Consider the following 22,773-nt stretch of genomic DNA (forward strand, 5'->3'; position numbering starts at 1 on the left):
TGAATACCATACCCAAGTATCACTAAATGTCTGTATCAGGCCAGCTGCTGGTGAAATAGCCATTCATTAGTGAATGAATTCCTTACCTCCAGGCAGGTAATGCTACCTGCCTTCACATCAGTTGTGGCTGGAAAGTGGTTTGCACAGAGTAAAACAAGAAAGGGAGCTCTCACTGCATCAGCCAAAACTGATGCAGATGAAAAACTGAGGACAGGCCTCCAAGGAGAGGTCGAACCTAGGTAGGATAGACGGGGCACCTTCTGCTTTGGAGGAGACAGCAGACCTGTGCTCCTCCACCCTTTCCTTATTTTAACTCTGATACTGGGTCATCACTCCAAGACAATCTGTGCTTCCTTCCACTCAGTTAATTAGTGAGGGACAGTCAGTCTCCAAAATAAACCAGTCTATGAAAGCCTCATTCCAGGAACTCTCTGCAGTAGTAGTAGGAAGGTTCATCCAACATGCAGGGATTTTTGCTACAGTAGTGTGGGGATGAAGTTTCCCTCCTCCAGGATGGGACTTTCAGACCTGGCCAATCCAAATATCAGGACCAAGTGAGATCTTTTCCATGCAAGGCCCAAACCAGCATGACCTCACTAAGCAGAGCACTATGCTACAGGAAAGACTTCCATGGTCCCAACAGAAACCCTTGTATGTGACGACCTTCCTGGAACTCTTCTACACTCTGTGACCAACAGCCAGCCTCTTCTTTCCAGTCACCTAGCAGTCTCCCTATTGAGTCGGGACTGTTCACAAGGTGCAGATTTTTCTGGCATAACTAGTTTGGTTAAAGTATGATATTTTTTTCATCACAGCAGGTAAGACTGAAACACCCCTAGTGTGGATGCACTTTATATAAAGTTTTATACATAAAAGTGTGGAAGGTATAACGTTACTTTCTATAGCTGCATAGGATAGTTAGTCTACTTCTCTATATGGAAATAGCTATTATCCTAATCATTTATGCAGATATAAGTTACCTTTAAAGTACAGTCTAATTGCACCTACATGGTGGGGAGACGGATTGTTTTACTTTACCAGTTTAGATCAAGCAGAACAAGTTTTGTGTTGAAACAAAGCTTTAGAGCTTGTTAGAAAGTATATAGTATAGTTAATTTGGTTTGCAGTTTAAAGATTTTCATCATAACTAGTGCAAATCTAGCCAACTATCTACTTGTTTCACATGCATTTCATGACAGTTTAATGTTTTTTGTCAACTGCTCCCCGCAGCCCCAAGCACATTCCTGAATCAAATGGCTAGATAAATATCTTGCTCTTGGAGGTGAGGGGGTTGTCTTTATTAGCTGTAAAACACTTGAAAACATGACTTGAGTGCACCCTATAGAAACAAACACCAGCACACACAGAGAACCTAAAAAGGTACTTATTTATTTATTAATTTCAGTAAGTCTTTCAACCTTTAAGGCGGCAGTTCTTATATATAACAACTCCTCTATCTTCCCAGTCTTCCCCCACCTCTGGTAAATGAAAACAGAAGAAGCAGTGCCCCTGGGAAGCATTGCTATCTTTTCTGGACAAATGGATAATTTATACCATGATGATAAACATCATATTGTAACTCCCTATAATCCTTAACAGACCATTGCTTGCCTAGGACTACTACTGCTTGCCAGGTGAAAAGATATTTGATAGAAATAGAAGATGGTATGGTTGTCTCATCATCACCTTGCAGGTAGTATCAGGGGTGTTTCAACTGTGAGCCCCTTCTATGTAAAGATGTTGCTTTTGGCATTTGCTCTTCAAAATGTTTTCCTTCTCCCCGTGCGGTCTTTAAATATTAGCATCTTAATTAAAAATGTTTCCACTGGACGTCTTGCATTCCATCTTGGCTCTTCCTTCTGAGATCACAGTTTCAGTATTTATGACTTTACAACACTTCACCTTGAAGCAGTGGTAGTATCAAGTCACAACTTTCTCTGGGATGAATATTTATAAGTAGTATTACAAAATGATTTAAAAATAAATAAGAAACATAGCTTAAACAGCCATGGATCTTTTATGGTAAAGATAATGTTATTAGTTTTGTATCTTATGTCCAGGGACTCAGGCACCAAGATAAAGAACAAGGGCAAGATCACTGTCTTTTATGACCGTGGTTTGCTTTCACTAGTGCACAGAGATGGGGAGACATCTGCAAACCAGCTATAGGTTTTCTGTAAGACATGTAGGAAAAGGGCAATTAAAACCTAGCACTTCAATATAAGATATGATTTAGAGGTAGTTTTTCTATAGCCTCTGTAAATCCCTTCTTATCTCAATACAGGAGAAACAATAATAAATCTGGGAGTAAATCTGACTCCCAAAATGTTTTATTAAACAAGCTGAGAGCAAAACCTACGGACATTTGACATGGCAGTTTTTGGTGACATGGGATGAACAGACCAGAAGGATGACCTTCTATTTAATAGACCCAAGTAACAGAATTGCAAGAATTTATATCCCCACATGGCTAGTAGCCAGACCTCAAACCTTAAGTTTCACATGAACCAAGGAAAGGAAAACCCTACAGATTCCTGTAACTTACAGTTGATCTCTATCTAAAAGGGTTTCTTGGTAGAGCTATACTGGTAAAGAGACACTTTACACCAGAGCCCTTTAATTAGTTCCCCAATAAGGGTTAAGTTCCACTAGCAAAAGGACTTTTTTGCTTGTATAAGTGCAACTATATCAGGGGATTTGCCAGGTCGGCTGTGTTGGCTATGAGTACTAACTGACATAGCTATGACAGCAGAACTCTTGTGTGTCTCAATCCTCAAATGTCTTGAAAGAGTGATAGCCAAAGGCAAGGTACTGGCATCCCCTGGTCTGCTGAACCACCCACAAAGAGAACAAATTTGAGGCTTGGAGGTCACTCTCAATAATTAGTGGTTTCACCTCTGAAAATAGTATATCAGTGGTTTCAACAGTCCTAAAATTACCATATAAAAAGGATGCCATTGTTCCAGAGAAGACACAAATCACTTTCTACCCAGGTACCCGAAGGTAACCAAGGGCAGAGATTCTCTCTTAGGTATGCATGCCTGAAATGCATTCAATTCCATGCAGCCCTTTAAATGCCTTTGTTTCCTTATGTAATTCACACAAGTTGCCATTGTGTATCTGTTGTTCACTGAAAGGTGTAATCTGACTCTTGCAGTACTGTGTGCTTTCTTCCTATCCTGTTTCTCACTGTAAATAATTAAGATTTGCCACTCACAAGCTGCTGTATACTGTGTGTATATGCTGTGTGCAATACTACATAGTTAAGCAAGCGAAGAAAGAGAAGGACACACACTGACAAGTCTCTTGAATGTATTAAATTAGATGGAAACAAAATGCGATCATAGGCATCCATTTACAGCATATAAATTTAACATGGGCATTGTTTACACAATCATTTCCTAAAACTGGGAACACTAACCTTTTACTCTCAGGTTGGAAAAGTTCTTTTCAATTACATAAAATGTCACGTACAAAGATAATTCTTAAAAAGGATTTCTTACATTGTTTAACTTTGGCAGCATGGCCTCAGAAGACCTCTAAATGCCAGATGATATAATGATCATACTGTGTAATCATCAGATAATCCAGGAATGGCCAGTCCATGGTATGTGTGCCACAAGTTACATTGGCAGCCTCTATGAATGGCATGCAGCAGACTGGGGAGGGAGCAGGGAAGACAAATGGCAGAAAAGGCAGGGAGCAGAAAGCAGAGTAGCAGATAGGGCAAAGGAAAGGAATCGGAGTGGGGTCTAGGGAGGGGGCAGGCCTTACATTGTGGCATGCCTGTCAAAAAGGATGACCCCATTGAGATAAATCATAGAGTAAACCATGTGAGGCAACCTGTAGGCTAGGGACAGAAGTTACATATAAACCAGTTTAAGTCATCAGAAACTGGTTTAAACCTGTAACAGAACAGAAGTTCAGTACACATAAATCAGCTTCAAAATGACTGAAACTGATTTAAGATAAACCTGGATTTAATGTAGCATCAGACTTAACTGATTTGGGTACAACTGGTTTATGAAACTTCTGTCCTAGACCCCTTTCTGGTTCAAGTTAAATCAGAGTTCCCCAGTGTGGTGGAGCACCTTTGGGGTGCTCTCCATGTAGCAGGGGCTGGAGTAGGCTGGGACAAAGCCAGCAGAGAAGGCAGCCAAGCGAAGCCCCTGAATGTCATTCAAGGGGGAGGGGGGGGAGAGGTGTGTGGTGGAGCACCTTTGGGGGTGCTTGCCACTTGAGGGCTTTCACAGGCTCTGAGGGGAGCCTGCTTTGGAGGAGCAGCAAGGGAACCTCCCCCAGGAACTATTTTAAGGGGGAAGGTGTGCGGCAGGACACTGTTGGTGCCTGCCACTTTAAGAGCGGAGCCAAGCAGCCAGCAGGTGCTTGATTGTGGTGGTCATTTTAGATCTCTGGCCACCCATATAAACAGGGCAGTTTGCTGCTGGCAGGGCAGGTAGTAACATAGCCTGGCTACAAGGCTTCATAACATCCTGGAAGTAAGTACAGGAGCTGTAGGGGATGGCTTGGAGGCTCCTGGTCCTGAGCATGACTTAAAACTGCACCCTGTTGGGAGTCGGTGGCTTGGTGGGGCTCTTAATGGTGCAGGAGCCCCCAGGAAATGCTAGGCTGGTTATCACCCCGGTAAAAGATGGGTAGGGGCTCCTTAACCCTCACCTTTGGATGTGTTATGTAACATCAGAGGGAGTGGGGCCAGGCACAGCTGCAACCATCTGAGCCCTGTGGGGTGCCTGACCCCGAGGAGGAAGAGTGGGGGCCAGGCACAGCTGAGGCCACCTGTGGGGTACAGGACCCTGAGGAAAGGGAGTTGGGGCCAGGCATGGCTATGGCTATCTGAGCCCTAAGTGGGGGAGCGGTGTGAAGCCCTAAGCGAGGGGAGTAGGCTTAAATATGTCTCTGGACACATGAGGCTGTAGTTTGGGCCAGAGGCTGAGTAAGGGGGCTTAGTCCGAGAGATAGGGGTGAGTCCTTACCCTTGCAAGTCCTCCACCACTGGGAAGCCGAGTGTGGGTCGAAAGCAAGACCTATAGTTGAGCACAATGACCTGTTGCTCCAGGGGGTGGGGTGGGGAGTGAGTCTCCATGAGACCCCAGAACACCAGTTGTGGCATGAGTTAAGAACGCCCTGGTGAGGGGTGGCCCTAGAAAGGGGGCAGAGAGGAGGGACCCCAGTGTGGGAGGAGAAGAACCGGAGGACTGGGAGCCCAGTATGTTGGAGTATATGGAGTTGCCCTGGGAAGGGGCCAGGGCAAACTTGGACCCACTCGGGTAATTGGCTCACCACTACCCAGGTGAGGGTTGCAGAAGAGGCCTAAAAGATGGTACGTCTGCTACCCAAGGTATGAGCTAGCTAAAGCCTATGACCTAAGGGGCCCACTCCAAGAGGGAGCAAGGCAGTATAAGTTGTTGACACATGAAAGAGACCCTGTGAGAGAGGGTGGAGTGTGTGAGGCCCTAGTGAGAGGGGGCGGTATGAATGTGTGCGACTGAGGGCTGACCACAAGGCCTAAGATTAGTCCAGCTGTAAGCTGGGAGCATTGTCATCTGGATGCCATCTGCAAGGCATGGGCTGCAGTGTAGGGGAGGAATGGAACTGCAGGTAGCACCCCCTGGCATCAGGGCAAGAATAGGCAGCCTCCTGCCTTAATATCCTAATTAATTAACAAGGTGTGGCAGGAGAGTCAGGTGGGTGGCGTGCCCAAAGGCAAGTGGGGAAACTAGCACTGTGGCTAGTTGGGGAGCCCCAAGCAACATCTCAGTATGCTTTGCAGTCTTGGGTTGGGCTGGGCTGGTTGCCTGCTCCAGAGAGCAAGGCTGACCCCACCCCTCTGTTCCCCAGCTGGAGCAGTGAGGACTGGTTCACTGGCTGGCTTACTGCTCACCTTGAGGCAAACCCCCACTGAGGTCTGGGGCCAGGGAGGTAGGTTAAACACCCCTTCCCCTGCTCTAACTTACTGCTGGCTGCAACTGTGAACTACAAGTCCCAGAGCACCTGGAAGCAGGAAGAAGTAATGAGCAACCCTGCAGAGTCCTGCTGCTGTAATTCTGGACTGCAAATGCCAGAAACCTCTGGGGCAGCAAGAAGAGGAAGTGAATACATAGCTGGAAAGCCATGCTCTAGTGTCCCCAGGCTTTTGGCCTGAGATACTACAGGCATGTGGTTGCGTTTCTGGAATCTAAGGTCAACGTCTGTTCACTTCTGTTTCAATGTTATCTGTGCAGCTTATACTAACCTGCAAAGACTAAATCAATTCAGGCTTTTTGACTGTCTGTACTTAGCCCAGGTGCTGGAGGTAAAACAAAGCACAACATTTGCTCTTCTGTAACTTCCTAATGTTAGGAGAAGGGAAGATCCAGTGCAAAGCAAGGAAAGTCAAGCCCCAGGTGCTTCAATGCCAAGCACTCTTACCATTTACCACTTGATGTTTACACAGATAACACTTTACAAACACAAATTGGAGCGGGGAGGATTGGTTCTGTACCCTTATGGCCTCTGGCAATACTCTCACCCCAGGCTCTCCCTCTTGTAGACTTAAACACCTAAAACAATACGCAATTCTACTAAACCATTCTTCTACAGGCCTTTCTGATGATACTTTTTCTTCAGTAAAACATTAACAGAATAGCTATTACCAAGTTCTCTACCTAGGTGACTGGTGACTATTGATGGTGGAGAGACCGAGGGGGTGGGGACACAATTTAAAGGTTCTGGTGGTATGCAGTGGGGTTCAGGGCAGGTATTCTGGAATGCCAGATTAGCACTGTGACATTGGAGCTATGCACCATGCTCTGGCATGCCAAGACCAGCCCTGTGCCATCACAGCTATGCGCCAGGCTCTGGTGTGTACAGGCAAGACCACCCCTCTGCATGTACACATGCATGTGGGGCCCCTTACCTCAGATTTTTCCCCTCTACCTCCCTTTCTGTAAAGTTCAATGTTTACCAATGTTTATTGATTGAAAAAAATAATCAATTGATGAACATTAAATCTGGGGGAGTAAGTGCTCCCCATGCCCCTCCACTACATCACCAATGGCTGTCTAGTTTTGGCACTTTTTTAAAAGCAATTTATAAGGTCACTTTCCTTAAGTAAGTTCATGCTTTTCACAACTTTTATGCTGAATTAAAATGCCAAGAAATGAAATGGGTGATTTGGGTTCTTGTTTTGACTGTTCAGCCTGAAGGGAGGGGGTAATAATTTCTGTGAAAATGTTTATAGATTCATAGATTGTAGAGCTGGAAGGGATCACAAAGAATCATCGTGTCTAACTTCCTGCCCCTGGCAGGAAAGAGGACTGAGGTCAGATGACCCCAGCCAGGTGTCTATCAAGCCTCCTCTTGAAGACCTCCAAGTTAAGTGATAGCACCACCTCTCTTGGAAGTCCATTCCAGACTCTGTCCACCCTTATTGTAAAAAAATTCTTCCTAATGTCTAACCTGAATCTACTCTCCACTAGTTTGCACCCCTTATTCCGAGTTACTCCTAGGGGTGCTCTGGTAAATAGTGCATCTCCAATTCCCTGTTGCCCTCTCTTGATAAACTTATAGGCGGCTATGTTATAGCCCAAGAGGTTTAGAGCAGGTAGGCTAGTGGAGTCTTGCATTTTACAGCTTCTTCCCTACTCATTTGCATATTTAAAATTTCTTGCAAAGTATCACTGTTAACAGAACTTTTAAACCCTGTCTGACAGTATAAAGAGACAAGACAGTTACACCAAGTTAAAAGTGAAGGTACTGATCTGCTGTAACTGTATGTCCTTTCTTTCCTGTGGCAAGTGGAAGCTAAAGCAAAAAATACCTTGTTTCATCCAGGGGTAAACCACCTTCCACCTTCTGCAGGATAGATCAGGCACAGGGAACAGTTATTGTTGATTGACTAACTTGTAGCAAGTCTTGCCTTTCCTTACACTTGTTATAAATTGTTTCATCTCACTAAGAGTCACTTCCCTAGCATTTTACCACTACTTAGAGTAGTACTAGACAACCAGAGGCTCTTGACGGTGGGTGCCATCTGCCAGCACGAGTGCTGAAGTTTTGCAGCAAAATTTTGTAGTCTACACAAAGTTAAAGAAGCTAGAAAAGCCCATCTGATCAAGAGAGTTCATTGATATATTTTTCTAATTTTTAAAATTAGAGTCCTTGGGGCATGTCCACACATGCAGGCACGTACGCATGTAGCAGCTCAAATAAGAGTGGCACAAATCTGAGCTGAGGATTTCTGCCTTAGCACATGTGCCCAGATAGGCACTTTGGTGTGGGGCAAGTTGTGCCACTTGGGACAAAATAACCCTGCCCAACTCCTCCTGGAGCTGCAGCCAGGGGGAGCTAGAGCCTGGGGCCAGCACCTGTGCTGACCCCATCAGTATAAAAAAACCCCAAAAAACAAACCTGCCCAGGGCTACATGCTCTCGGGAGCTTCTTGGGGTGCTGGGATCTGCTTGGTGAGGGTGTAGCTAAAGTGCCTCACTGCCTGAGCCTGTACTCCATCCTCATCCCACGAGCTACTGAGGACCTCAGCGGGTGGCTCTTCTATACAGCCGTTGGCACTGGTGTGTATGTGGCGAGTTTCACTGACACCCCGGTTTCCTGCCCCTTCTGCAAGCAGAGGGAGACCCTGGTGCACATGATGCTGAAATGCGCCAGGCTACAGCCCCTCCACCTCCACCTCTGGAACCCCTTTCCGAGGTTCTAGATGAACTTTACCCCCACCTTTTTATTTTTGGACACCCCATCCACAGCCCCACCAAGTCCTGGGACCTCCTAGTTAACCTCCTCCTGGCCCTGGCCAAGTGGACCCTGTATGTGACCAGGAAAGAGGCTCTGGCTGGAAAGGAGCCCGGGGACCATGGGACTGATCTCACTGGTCTGCACACACATCTGAGTGGAGCGCCACTGGACGGTGTCCACTGGCTCATTGGACACCTTTGAGGACGGGTGGGCACAGCCCAGGGGACTCTGCTCGGTGTCCCCCTCAGGAGCACTCATTTTCATGTTTTGACCCCTTGGCCCACATGACACTCCTGTCCTGTTTTTTTTACTCTGTTGCCCCCAGAATTTTGTAGTTTAATTCATCCATTAGCCCCTGTAAAGTAGGAGCTACTAGTTAGTCAAGTGGGCCTTAGGGCCCACGGTAATTGAATGAAACAAATAGATAGGAGCTTCTGGGGCCTGGCCGATTGGTATCTGGGGGCACTACCCATTGTGCCAGCTGGACTGCTGAAGCAGCCCTAAAGCAGTCCTGCTGAAGCGGTTCCTTGCACACTCTACCCACTGCAGCACTCTGGCAGTGGGGGCTGCTGACTGGCTATGATCTGCTGCTACCTGCAACAGCATGTGGCCCCAAAGCTGTGTACCTGCCAGACCCAGACAGGACCATATGGCCATAGCAGAGGCATCTGCATCTCTGGGCCAGCTGCCAGTGGACTGTGGCTGTATAGTTGGCCTTTGTGCAGCACTACTGCCATGTGTGCCATCACCCTGTCATCTGGACAGCCTAGATGATATTCTCAGTGTGGTAGCCTGCTTTGAACTGTCAAACCATGTCCTTCTAGCCCCAAGTGGCCAGGTCAGCCACCTCCAGCTAGGTCCCAGGTGCCAGCTCTGAGCAGGCTTCTCTGCCTGGGTCCTGCCACTTGCCTCATGAGCAGGAATTCTGGTGTTCCCCATTTAAAAACTACAAAATCTCTGATAGAAAAGTCCCAAATTTATTCTTTAAAATACCCCAAAATCTATGTTTTTCCACAATCAGAACAAAAGACCACTATCATATATATCTATATATACCTAGATAGATAAATAGAGGGAGAGAGAGATCGGTTGGGCAATGTTTTATTGCTCTATGTACAACATTAAAGCAGTTTGGAAGCCTACCAGTGTCTCTATCATTATAATTAAATAAATTCTAAATATTTATGTTTTGATGTTTGCTTTTGGTTTTCTTATCATACAATGGGTGTGTGATGGGGGATGTAGGGGTTGCAGGATGGGGGTGGGAAGGGTTGTGGGGGGATGCAGGTGGGTGTGTGGAGGAATGTGGAGGGAATGCGGGTCAGTGTGGGGGGACTGTGGGTGTGCTGTGTGTGGGGGGCTCCTCAGAAGGGGTGGGTCCCCTGCCCCCAGAGGGCACAGTCCCCCCCCACCCCAGGGTCCCAGCCCTCCCACAGGGCCTCAGCTCCCCATCACAGCAGCAGTGGCCATGGGGCCTGCTGCTGTCAGAGTTCCCCCATGGCCCCAACTGCCTCAGATCCAGGGCTGTCTGTGCCACTCCTTGCAGGTGCCTTCCAGCACAGCGCTGCATGCCTTTCTGCAGCCCCGGGCCACTTGCGGGCTGGTGCTGCTCGTGGGAACCACATATCATACTGGGCTGGGTCCTGCCTCCACAGAACTGGCCTGGCCACGCATGGGACCCATGCATGTACAGCCCAGCACAACATGTGGTCCCTGTGAGCAGTGCTGGCCCCTGGGTGATGGCACAAGCAGCCCAGAACTGCAGAAAGGTGCATGGCACTATGTGGCACTATGCTGAGCCAGGCCACACCTACAATGAGCAGTACAAGCAGCACCAGCTCTGGGGTAATTGGGGCTGCACTGTGGGGGGGCTCTGACAGCAGTGGGCCCTGAGCGCCCCACAGCCACTGATGCTGGGGGAGGGGGGGAGGAAGAGAGCTGTGTGCCCTGTGGGGGACCCACACCCCAACCCCCACAACCTGCCCGCCCCACACCCCAGCCCCCTCAGTTTCTCCAGAGGACCAGCTTCCTGGTTACCTGCCCTGCTTTTTCCCCCAGGGGTATTTTTTGATACCTGGATATCCAGGTATCAAATTTTGAGCCCCCGCTGCAAATATGCAGCGTGGGGAACATTTTTTCCATTTGCAGCGTGCTTCTTGCAGTGTCTCAAACACTGAAGTTATGAGATGCCCTACAAGGGAAAACAAAGAATAAACTAGAGATCTCCAGTACCTACTATAATTTACATGCTTTTTCTCAACATGTTGTCCACACTTTTGGAGTTTCAGGAGAGACTTTATGTTCCAAAACATTAGTGATGTCCAAAATCAGCCTTCTCTGTTCCTTGAGGCATCTTACTTCTCTTCTGCTCAGAGGGACGGAATTCCCAGGGAGAGTGATCGACATTGCATCTTGTCCCAACAGGGAGCAAATCTTTGACTTCATGTTATGCTAGTAGGGTAAACCCCCAAACAAGCCATAACTCAAAAAATGTTGGAGGCGAAGGATCATTTCTGAGCTTCATTTACATACCAAACCATCCAAGCCCCTAGCTATGAACAGAGCCCCAAGATGCTGAGAGAATGGGAACCTAGTGGAGAATTCTTTACTCTGCTAAAGACCACTATTAGGAAAAAAAGCTTTTGCTGGTTGAGTACTGCCACATACGATTCCTTTTTCCCACATTTCTATACCAGCCAAAGCCTCAGTGTAGCAGCAGTTATTGAGCAGAAGATATTTCACTTGCTGAACCAGTATATGGCACTTTTTTTGCCAGCACAAAGGTATAGATAAATGAACAATTTAAAAAGGTTTTAAATTATAGTGCTTTGCACCTGATCCACCATATCTATTTCATCTGTCCACTCCTATATTGGTAGTGGTGGTTACACCACTGTAACTTTAAACTTTTTTCACTGAAGTGTAAGTTACAGCAGTTTAGCTCCACCATAGCTGTACCGGAGCAGACAGACAGAACAATTACAGGCAGTTCTCAGACTTACGACACAACTGGTTCCTGAAAACCACGTCTTAAGTTGAAACGTCACAAGTTAGAAGCAATTTTCCCATATGAACGGTGTTATAAATGGGGGATTGGTTTCTTTACAATGGTTGATATAGCTGTGTCCAGCTGGTAAGTCCATTGTAGAAGGAGAGGAGAAGGGAAGAAGTGTGGGAGGGCAGATCAACGCCCCCCCCCATAGTGAGGGAGGGACGGGGGCAAGAGCTGCCCAACCAGGGCTGGAAGGGTGTGAGACTGAGCCACAGCTCATCGAGGGCATATAGAGAGGGAGGGGGCGGTGGCTTCCAACATTGCATGCTGCTTGTTTTTGGCTCATCTGGCAGTTTCTGCTGCTGCTCCTGCTGCTTGTCTGGGAGAGCATGAGGGGTGGCATGTGCCCCAGATGTACACAGGGTGGGGCGGGCAGGGCCAGGGCTGCACTGGGCTATGCTCCAGGCAGGCGGTGGTGGCGCTGGGAGAGGGGGCTATGCCCGCCCAGTCAGGGTGGGGCAGGCATGGGACAGAGCTGCTTCCGGACAAGCGGCACACAGCGGTGGGAGCCACCCTGACCTCCCTGGATGAGGCATGGCTTTGTCCTGTGCCTCTCCGCCCCAGCTGAGCAAGCAGCAGCAGAGCATGGATGGGGTGTGTGCCCCCAGGTTGGGGCAGGGTAGGTGATGGAGTGGGGGCTATGAGGGGGCTGCAGCCACCCCAAAAAATTCACCATAGCCCCCGCTGCCTACCCAGAGTGCAGCCCAGTGTAGCCCCAGCCCTGTCCACCCTGCCCTGCATAGATCTAGGGGTACTCTACCACCCCCCCCCCCATGCTTTCCCGGACAAATAGAGCAGTGGAGGAACCACCAGATGAGCCACCAGACGACCAGCACGCAGTGGTAGGAGCCACAGCCCGCTTCCTCCCTCCCTCCCTCCTCCCAAAAAGCCACAGCTTAGTCCCGCACCTGCCTGGCCCCAGCTGGGCAGCGCTTGCCCCAGGCCCGGTCCCAGTCCCAGCCCATCCCTCACCATGGGAGGCATTGATCTGCTCCCCCTCCATGCGCCTTCCCTTCCCACTCTCCTTCCACCACAACAGACTTACCAGTTTGACAGAGCTGTATCGACCATGGTAAAGTTGAAGCCCATGCCAGAACGTTGAAATAGGGTGTCAATTTATAAGCGTCATAAGTGATGTTCATTATAACTTGAAACATCGTAAGTTGAGGACTGCCTGTATATCAGTTCAGCTGACCCCAGTGGTAAGTCTCCACCCTCATTTCAAAATGATTTACAGTCAGTCAAGAAGCCCAAGGCTGAATCAATTCAATCATCATAGGTTAGTCTAAAGCTACATAGATTGAACTGAGAGTAAACAGACATTGATTTTTAATTCTGGAAAAGCAGCCACTTGCCTGCAGTAGCCTAGAACAGAAGCTGGGGGGTGCTAGAGCATGCCTCCCTGCTTGGCTGGAGCAGACAGCTTGGGCCTGCACCCCCTGAGAGAAGAGGGGCTTGTGGGGGAGGTGCAAAGCATTCTGGGGTGCTGAGGGACTGTGAGGTACCTTGAATCTGGAGGGGATCTGGGACAGAAGTTTATAAACCAATTTAACCTAAATTCGTTACGTCTGATACTACATCCATCCTGGTTTATCTTAAACTGGTTTTGGCCATTTTGAAAGTGGTTTATATGCACTTAACTTCTGTTGTGTTACAGATCTGAACCAGTTTCCAGTCACTTCTACTAGTTTATGTGCAATTTCTGCCCCCAGCCTTAATCTTAAGGTTGTCCACAGCCTGAGCTGCTTCTCCACTAGAACTTGTAGGCATGGCTATCCTGTCAAACCTTTTCTAATATACACCTGGTATGAGTAAGTCTGAAAATAATGAAGGGTAAGACTGCACAAGGGGAAGTAGTAACTTTGGCTGCCTGTCCTTAAGACAAAGTCAGTTTTATGGTTAAACAGCCAAGGCAACTAATTAATGCCATAGACCAAAAGGAAGGGCGGAGGGGGGAAGAAGGGAACCACACCAGGGTGATATCCAGTGAGTGTGTCTACATGAGATACTAACTGTGCAGTAGCCTAATAACACTGCACAGTAGTGTGCCAGGCAAAAACTGTGCTAATACGCTACTGCACAGTAGTAGTAGGCTAACGTGCAGTTAGTGTCACTAAAAGTAAGTGTACCGGTGCTACTGCACTGTAGTGTGAGTTACTGCACATTGATTTAGTACTTGGTTATCCAAGTACCAAACTTAATGCGCCACAAGTACGGTGCATTAGTGAACATGTAGATGTGCCTAGTGTGAGGTTAAGAGTAGGGAGAGTCCGCATGCCTTAATCCTGCCCATGGACCCCATAAATCTAAGATAAGCCATGCAGCCCAGTCCACTGTCAGTGAATGTACCTTTACTACAAAAGTTTCCTCCACCCCGCTTTTTTTTAAACAAACAAATAAACATAGGTTAAACAAGTATAAGCTACCCACTGCAAAAATCTAAGCAGAGACAAAGCACAAAACTTTCCATCATGAGGTAAAGCATGAATGAATGTATAGCATCAACTTCACAAGTAAAACAAAATACAGCCCTTGCCTCCATTAGGATATTACAGCAAGAAAACTGCAGAAAATGCACATAGCTATGCCTGAACTTCCTGTCAGCTGTTGGCATAAGCCCTCCATCACTTGCAGAGTTGGTGACACCCTGGCAGCAGAGCAAGGAGGTCCTTCCACTGCAGGGAGGTTGTAAGTGTGGACACATTCATGGTTCTGCTAGCAGAGCTTGAGTGACTCAAAGCTATGTAATGTAGACCAGGTCTAGGAGAGCTTGCTGATTTATACATCGTGTCCATTCTTGGGTACATTTACACAAACACAATTAGTTCATTGGCTTTACTGCATAACTGATAAGAAAGTCTATTGCTTGCCATAGTACTACATACCCTAGCACTGGGAGCAGGAATTAAAGAAAGCATCAAATTGAACTAAGTATTACATGTGATACAGCAAAACAATTGCCACACCTGACTCTCCCCAGACATAGATAACTTTGTGTGTTCAGAGGAACAGTGAAGGCCAGATATGTGGCAACTCTTGCTTCCTCATCTACATTCACAGCGACACTGTTTAAGCAAGAGGAAGCAGTATTCATGATGCAGAAAAACTGGAAAAGGGATGGGAAACTGAAATACAGGTGCAACTTTCTGAAGACTGAAACATTTAGATAAACAGAATTCTAAGGTATTACTTTAAAACAATTTTGAAGTAAAGGGGCAACCCAGGATCTCCCACGCCCCCTGCCTCACCCCCGCCCTGCCCCTCTGCCCGCCCTCTGCCGTGCAGGCCATTTTGTGGGGAAGGGAAAGGGTGGAGAGCCGATTGAGGCCCCCCATGGTGAGGGACAGAGTGGAGCAGGGGTGAGTGGGGCCCTGGCCTGGCTGGGTGGTGGGAGGGTCGGAGCCTGGACGGTTCACCCAGGTGCATGGTGAGTCTCCTGCTGCTGCACACACCCTGGCAGAGGTGTGGGGGGCATGCACCTCCCCCAATCTGTGCGCGGGATGGAGGCGGATGTGAGTTGGGAGTGTGGGGCAGGCACCAGAAGGGCTGGGGGGCAGTGGCTGCAGGTGCGGAGTGAGAGGCACTGGCAGTGCTAGTGGGGAGTGGGGCAGGGGCTTGCAAGTGAGGGGCAGAGGCAGGGCATAGGCATACCATTGCCCCCCAATCACTGCCACCCTGATTTACTACACCTCCCTGCCTCCTCTCCCACTTTGTCCCCTGCCCGCCTGGTGGTAGGACACACACAGCGCTGGGCTGAATGGACCCATCCAGGGCTGTGCGAGGGGGGAGTGGGGGGGCCTCAAGCGGTGGGAGCCCCCTCACCAGACAGCCCCAGATGAGCAGATTGTCCCAGCACCTGGCCCAGGAGCAGCCTGGCACCATGTGCACCCTGCTGCTGGGCCGAGCCCCATCTCCTGCCTGCCCAGCGGTGGGGTGTGCGCGGCACTGGGCCGCTCCCAGGCCAGGTGCTGGGACAATCAGCAAATCCGGGGCTGCGTGGGGGAGGGGGATCTCCCACCACTGGGCTGAGCCTCGTCCCCTGCCCACCCAGTGACAGGATGCTCGCAGTGCTACGCCCTGGATGGGCTCAGTGCTGGGACAACTGGCCTGTCCAGGGCCGCGTGGGGGGGCCCCAGTGGCAGAAGCCCCCCACAACGGCCCCAGACGAGCCAACTGCCACAGCCCCCCCACCCTGTGTACAGATAGGGGTGCAGGGTGCTGCTGCAGCCTGGGCCCAGCTACACTCGGGGTAGGCAGCAGCACTGGGAGGGAGGCTGGGGGATGCTGCAGCCACCCAACCTCCTCTCTCAGCACCACCACCTGCCATGAGCACAGCGTGGTCCAGCCCCCGCCAGGAAGAGCCCAACACAGCCCTAGCCCACAGCAGCAGCCCGCCCTGACCTGTGTGCAGATCCGGGGGCACATGCTCCCCATGCCCTCCTGGGGCACACCCCCCTGGTGCTCCCCGTTCTTGGTCCTCCCACCCCTGGGGCCCCACTTACCTGACCCCTTGCTCCTGCCTCTGCCTCGCTCCCTTCCCCACTGCAGGAGCCTCGATCTGGTCCCCACCCATTCCCTCCCCACCTGCTGGGTTGTGGGGACAGGGCTCAGCACTGCCAACCTCAGATTGACTCTGAGTCTCTGAGATCGACCAGTAAGTCGATCGACTGGTTGGTGACCATTGCTGTAAAATTTCTGTTCCATCATATCTCAGCAGCAGTACATTGCATTTGGTAGCATATAGAAATGGACATCAAAACTGCCAGACATTTTGACTGCATTTACACGATTCCCAATATGCACCCAGATATACAAAGTTATTAATTACATCAGCAGCAGTACTGGTGGAAAAAGTAACGCCCAAGGTTCTTTCCCTATATAGAAGACGCTTGTGGTTATTTGCCTTCTCAACCTGTATTCCTACACTAATCACATCATGATTTTATTTACAGACACAAAAAGTTTTAATCCTTTTGTCACTGCATGCCTCCAAAGAAACTTAGTAATGGAGTCACTAGCAGCATATTTAAGGAGTCAAATTTATTTATGCCTACACAAAGGTGATATTTTCATATTAGATACTTTTAAACTTGTTTTATCAAATAACCTGCAGGACAGACTTCTGCTGTGTTGAGCACAAGCTATAACAGCTGGTTATGGCTCATCAATTCTCTGCCCACTCTCATACTGGTTAAAATTCCCTCTGGGTTGCTTTACCTAGACAAGTTGGCCATGGTTCCCAAAGGACCAGTCAGGGTTTGCGGGAACACATCATACTCCAGTCATTCCTTTGGTCTATTGGCATAATCCCATTGTAGGAAGGGCAATATAAGAGCAGCACCATGTCTGCTAGTGTCTCCACCATGCTGAGGTCTCATCAGGTAGGAGGCTGCAGTTAATCTCTACTACCTTTGCACAACCTTAGGAGGACAGAGCAGAGCAAAAATGTTTGTGATGACTTTTGTGTTTACTTTTTAAATTTTTTCTGTGTCTAGTAGTCAACCACCTCTCCCTAGTGGCTGTGTTTCCCCTTAAAAGCCTTGCACTACATCCTTTTCCTGTCTATCACCCTTCCAGCAAGCACTCCCTGGCACACTCAGGGCTGCAACCAGTTGAAGAGCTGTCCCCCCTCAATTCCAGAGTTAATTTTCTCCCAATCTTCATGAGTCAGCTGTTGAGCTGGGAGTACAGTCCCTTCTCTACATCATTATCTGACTGCTGGCGAGCAGCTGAACATGACATGCTCATATGCTCCTCACCCAATGCAGCTACTGCTCAATGCCTCTTTACAGCCCATCTCAAGTGGGACAGGTCTACAGAAATGGCAGGGGAGGAGGGAAGAAGAGAGAGACATTTAGGAGCACTGTCTACCAGCATCGGACCTGAATATGCATGGCAGTGAAAAAAGCCACAGGCAATTTAAGAAGTGAGCCATATACAGCACCTTACCCCAGTCTTAAAATAGTGCTGTAACAAATCCAAGAACATCCAGGACTTTGCAGATCCCACTCTGTTGCACAGTGTGACCACATGGGACTCCGGGGTGAGATTCGAGATAGAACTGGTCATCCTCTGAAAGCAATGAATGCTACTACTTCACTGTAGAAGAAACCAGTAGCTTTTAGCTGCAATGCCCGCAAAACACAGAGGTGTACAAGCTCAGATGCTATCCAGAGCAAAGCAGTGGTACACTAACAGAGCCAATTCACAGCAGCACCAGTGACAGGCTCCAAAACATGTATGTTAAAAGATTACTCCAATAGGAGATTCAAATGAGGTACCAATAATTTCTGAAATCAATATGACTTCATCTAGTGCCCCCTACCCTTTCTGTAATGATCACATTACCTTTTTCATAGCCAAAAACTAGCCAAAGACTATCCAATACCAGTATATAAGAACACAAGAATTGCCATTTACTGGGTCAGACCAGGGGTCTATCTTGCCCAGTGTCACAGTGGCAGAGAGTGGATGCTGAAAGGGGGTGAACTGGGTAAAACCAGGGTTCTTCCCACTGTAACTCTCTCACTGGCAGCCTCCAGCATTTAAAGCCTAGCAAGTTCTGATTCAGAGGCTGTGTATCCCTAACTCCCATGCTCAATAGCTTCTCATGCCTTTTCCACCAAGAATTTGTCCAGTCCCCCCACCCACACACACTTCTTTTTTAAATCTGGCTAAACTGTCAGCTTCCACAACAGCTGGTGGCAATGAGCTCCACACTTTCGCTACATGCTAAGCGGAAAAAAAACCCAAAAAACTTCCTTTGGTCAGTTTTAAAGAGACTGCCTACTAGCTTCATTTTGTGACACCTGGTTCTTGCAGTGACAGAGTGTACCTAATAAATCCCTCTTTACTTTCTCTCTGCCATTGAATATTTTGTAAAGCCTTATCAAGTCCACACCCTGAGAAACAGGGCCATTTTAATACTCTTTCTAATCCACATAATTTGTCAAAGCCAACAGTACATGCAGCCACATGCATGCTGTGGAAGTTCTACATTTGCACCTCTGTACAATCCAGATGCCTGCTTCAACTACGTGACTAAACTTTACAAGCAAGTGCTGTTCTGACGTTCAGTAACTTTGCCAGCAGAAAGATATTGAACCCCAACTCTTTTGTGGTTAAAAAAAGAAAAAGGGAAGGGGGGTTTCTTAACACCAAGCTTTCTTTAATAATCGAATCATCTGCTGTTACAGGCTGATGGGAAGGGACCCGGTGTAAGCCGCTTACAACCCAAACGCTGAGCAACATGTAGCAGTGAATTAATGCGAAGTTTTCTCGGCTACCTGGCAGCAGTACCCCTACCGGTCCAAGTACAGAAACTTGGCAGGGTGCGACAGAAGTGACCACTAGCCCCTTGCGTTGGGGAAGGGGGGCCCTCGTCTGGTGAGGCTCGGAGAGCCAGCTTTGGGGACACGATGTCAAACGTGCAACATCGAGGCCGGCGAAGCGGCAGGACATCGCTCGGTGCCGATCAGGAGGCGGGTGTAGACACCCGGGCGCAGCCCCAGGGTGAAGGCACGACCGGGCTCACCCGGCACGGCCTCGGCTGCGGGGGTGGGCGCGGGGGACACCCGGGCAGGAGGAGAGCGGGGAGGAGCGAGCCACCATACGCCCTCCCGGGTCCCGCTCTGCCGGGGGGCGCCGCGCACTCACCGATCTTGGCCAGGCTGGCCACGAGGATCCAGAGGGCGATGATGTAGGGGTCCTGCACGTGGTGCCACTGGAAGGAGACGATGTGGAAGGGCTCGGCGGCGCCGACCCCCGAACTCCGCTCCGCCGGCCCCATCACCCGCGCCCGGGCAGCTCCTCGCGCCCGCCCGCAGGTGCCTGAGGAGGCGGCGGCGCAGCTCCCGCCGCCTGCCCGCGGCCGCCTTTATGGGGCCGGCCCAGCGCGCCCAGAGGCGGAGCCTCCCTGGCCTGGCGCGGCCCAGGAGGCAGCGCTGGGGGCCGGCACAGCCCGGCCAGCCCCTGCCCCCGGCACCCGCGTCTCGGACCGGCCGGCCCGGGCCTCCCTCCCGCCCGAGGTCACGAGCTGCAGCCGGGCTGAGGCAGTGTCGGGCCGAAGTCCGCCCGGGTGCGGTTCTCAGCTCCCGCAACAGGCCTCAGCCCCCCGGCGAAGGGGAAGATGACCCTGCGCCTCCTCGCCCCTTGGACCACGAGCAGGATGGGGGCGTTAATTAAATGTAACCCCACGCGGGTTTCCCCCCACTAAGTAAGGGAGGGTGGGGATGGCTCCGTCCAGCAAGAAGCAGGGGGGCTGCTGGGCCATGAGAGAGCAGCTCTGCCCCTGCCCAGGATCGCAGTCGCGGGCAGGCCCCCTCGGCTCCGGGCCCAGGTGGCTGCAGAGGTGGGCTAGGATGGCTGCAGCCAATCGGCTTCCCGTGCGCCAGGGCTCAGCGCCGCAACTGCACAGCTAGGTGTCAGCACACGGCCAGCCTGCGCGAGCGCCGGGCTCCTGCAGGAAGGAGGATGGAGCTACGTGCTGGGATGTCTGCGGCATGGGAGGCGCGGGGTGCAAAGCCTCTCCTCCTCTTTTACACCATAACTTGTTTCTGTATTTTCCGTCTCAGCCTTTAAAACGGAAGGCGAGCGTGTGAAGCATTCCTGATGGAAGGCAACAGGCTGGCTGGGAGTACAGGTTTCCCTCCTTTATGCTGTACATGCACTCCTGGAAAACGGCACATAACTCGAATTCGCACGAAGGGAACCCACTTTACGATGTAACAAATAGGGAATCTTTCCAAGACCTCGACTGTACTGACCCCCAGGCCCATTTCTACCACTTTTACAAGACCATTTTGGTACTCACCAACAGCAGGCAGTACACACAAACTCGGGGCACTATCATAATGGGGACTGCAACTACAGAAACACATTGCAGTCAACTAGCGAAGAGCACAGATCCACACAAGAGACTATATTTTGGTGCATCTCTCTCGCACACTGCACCCCACACAGCAGCTGACTGTGGGTTTCCGCTACACCGATCACATAAGACTGAATTTCCCTCACGTATAACAAATGTTTGGTATAAAAAAGATCATCGCATACAGGGGTGATGCGTAGCAGGTGCATGTGGGTGCACGTGCACCCCCTGAGCGTGGCAGTGCACCCCCTACGAAAAAGCGCTGTCAACAGTGCCTGCAGGCAGTCACCACTCATCACCCTCCCTCCCTGCCGCTGACCCAGCTAGCATCTGCAGGCGGTCAGTGATCCCTACTGGCCACTGCCAACGCTGCCAGCAGTATTGGCAGGTGGTTGCCGACCCCTGGTTGGCACTCACCACTCCCTTCCCCCGCTTGTCAACAGTGCTGGGGGCATCTGCAGGAGCTCCCACCTACTGCCAACGTGCTTCTTACGCTGTTGCTGTGCCCCCACAGCTGCCGGGGGCACATGTCGTTCATGATCACATAAGAGTAAATTCACACATACAGAATCCGCATAAAGCGAGGGAAGCCTGTATTGTGATGGACTCCTCTGGCCCTGATTTGGGGAGTGTTACTTAACCACCAAGTCCCTGCATACACGTCAACCTGTCAAACCTTCCTCAGTTGATAATATCAGTTCTTCTTTACTAGCATTAGCAATCTGAGAAAGATGACTGCCGACTGGCTGCATGCCGCTACCACTGCTCTCTGCATTCTGGCTCGCTCTTGCTAGTCAAGGAAGGACCAGTGAACATAATAAAGTCAGCTGAGCCACTGTGGCCGTGTCTACACAAGACGCTGCATACCCAAGTACTAAATGACTGCACAGTAACCAGCGTTAGTGCATGGTAGCATCCCCAAATAACTCTTTGGTGATGCTAATTGCTCAGTAGCTCATTACTACTGCGCAGTAGCATCACATCACACTGCATGCCATGTGGCACTACTACGCAGTAGTAATGAGCTACTGAGCAGTCAGCATCTAATGTAGACACAGTCTGTAACTCTTTCTTCTGTCTGCTCCTGTCCCATAATTTATGGGAGGCTGAACTGCTGATTTACTCTTGAAGGAAATGGAGGGGGGCGTAATTATTGTGGTTTAGCTTCTATGTACCCCAGCATAGACAGTGCAGATGAAATAGTTACAGCAGAACTGCCAAAAGTGGCATAGTTGTTTTGTCTGTCTGCACCTTAAATAACAAGGCATTAAAACAGTTCCAACAGACAGCAGCCAGACAGGTTCCTAGTGACGTTAATGCTCATGGAGACAAAAGAGCTTTAGCAACCATGAAAAATATCAGAGATGTTCCTTTCAAGTAGCCAGGCCCATGATTACCTGTCTAACAAATGATCTTAACACTTACCTGTCTTAAAGGTGAGAATTAGAATTTGTGACGTTCTTTGAAGTGCTAGGTATAAACTGCTGTGGAAGTATGTAGTGTTACTGTTATTTTTTTTTCAGTTCACAAAAACTCCACAAAACAAGGTTTGCAACATTGTTAAGATGCCATCTATTGTAATGCATGACCAACGGTGAGCCCATAGGGCAAGGTGGATTTTATGGTAGATTTCTGCTGTCATTGTGACAGTTTACTGTATTCTTTCAAGCAGACTGGATATTAAAACATAAAATTTCTGCTTTCTGACATGCAGGATTCTTCATTTCATTAGCCTGCTTACCAACAAGAACAGAGTAGGCACATAACATTGACAGGATGTACATGCATAAACCTGCTAAATCACTATTCTCCAGTATATGTGGGCACATCAGTATAAAATATACAGTTATACATTAAATACAAAACTCACATGAAGAGAACGAATGGCAAAACTACATTAACACTCAAAAGCCAGGAAATACACCTATCCTCATGTGGCTTATGTATCCCTATGGTGTCTTTGGTTAAGTCAGAGATGTCAAAGATATAGCCTGTGATCAAAAAGCCATAGGATCTGGTCGGTGAGTCATAGACCAACCCCACACACTGTATGCAGTACGTGTTTTCCCCACCCCCATGCACTGAATGCAACAGACATACCAGT

The 22,773-nt window shown here is 49.3% G+C and overlaps 1 protein-coding gene across 2 annotated transcripts in view; it reads right to left on the bottom strand.

Moving 5' to 3' along the window:
* Window positions 1-19,667, bottom strand: part of SLC9A3 (solute carrier family 9 member A3) — a 96,529-nt gene extending 76,862 nt beyond the window's left edge. For both annotated transcript variants that reach the window (XM_019485508.2, XM_006259235.3), the window contains exon 1: window positions 19,457-19,667. In XM_019485508.2, the coding sequence (XP_019341053.1) occupies window positions 19,457-19,589 (133 nt within the window). In that variant the 5' untranslated portion in view covers window positions 19,590-19,667. The remainder of the gene's footprint in view (window positions 1-19,456) is intronic.
* Window positions 19,668-22,773: the final 3,106 nt, after the last annotated feature.

The sequence above is a fragment of the Alligator mississippiensis genome, chromosome 5, assembly GCF_030867095.1.
Source record: "Alligator mississippiensis isolate rAllMis1 chromosome 5, rAllMis1, whole genome shotgun sequence".
Taxonomy (NCBI): Eukaryota; Metazoa; Chordata; order Crocodylia; family Alligatoridae; genus Alligator; species Alligator mississippiensis.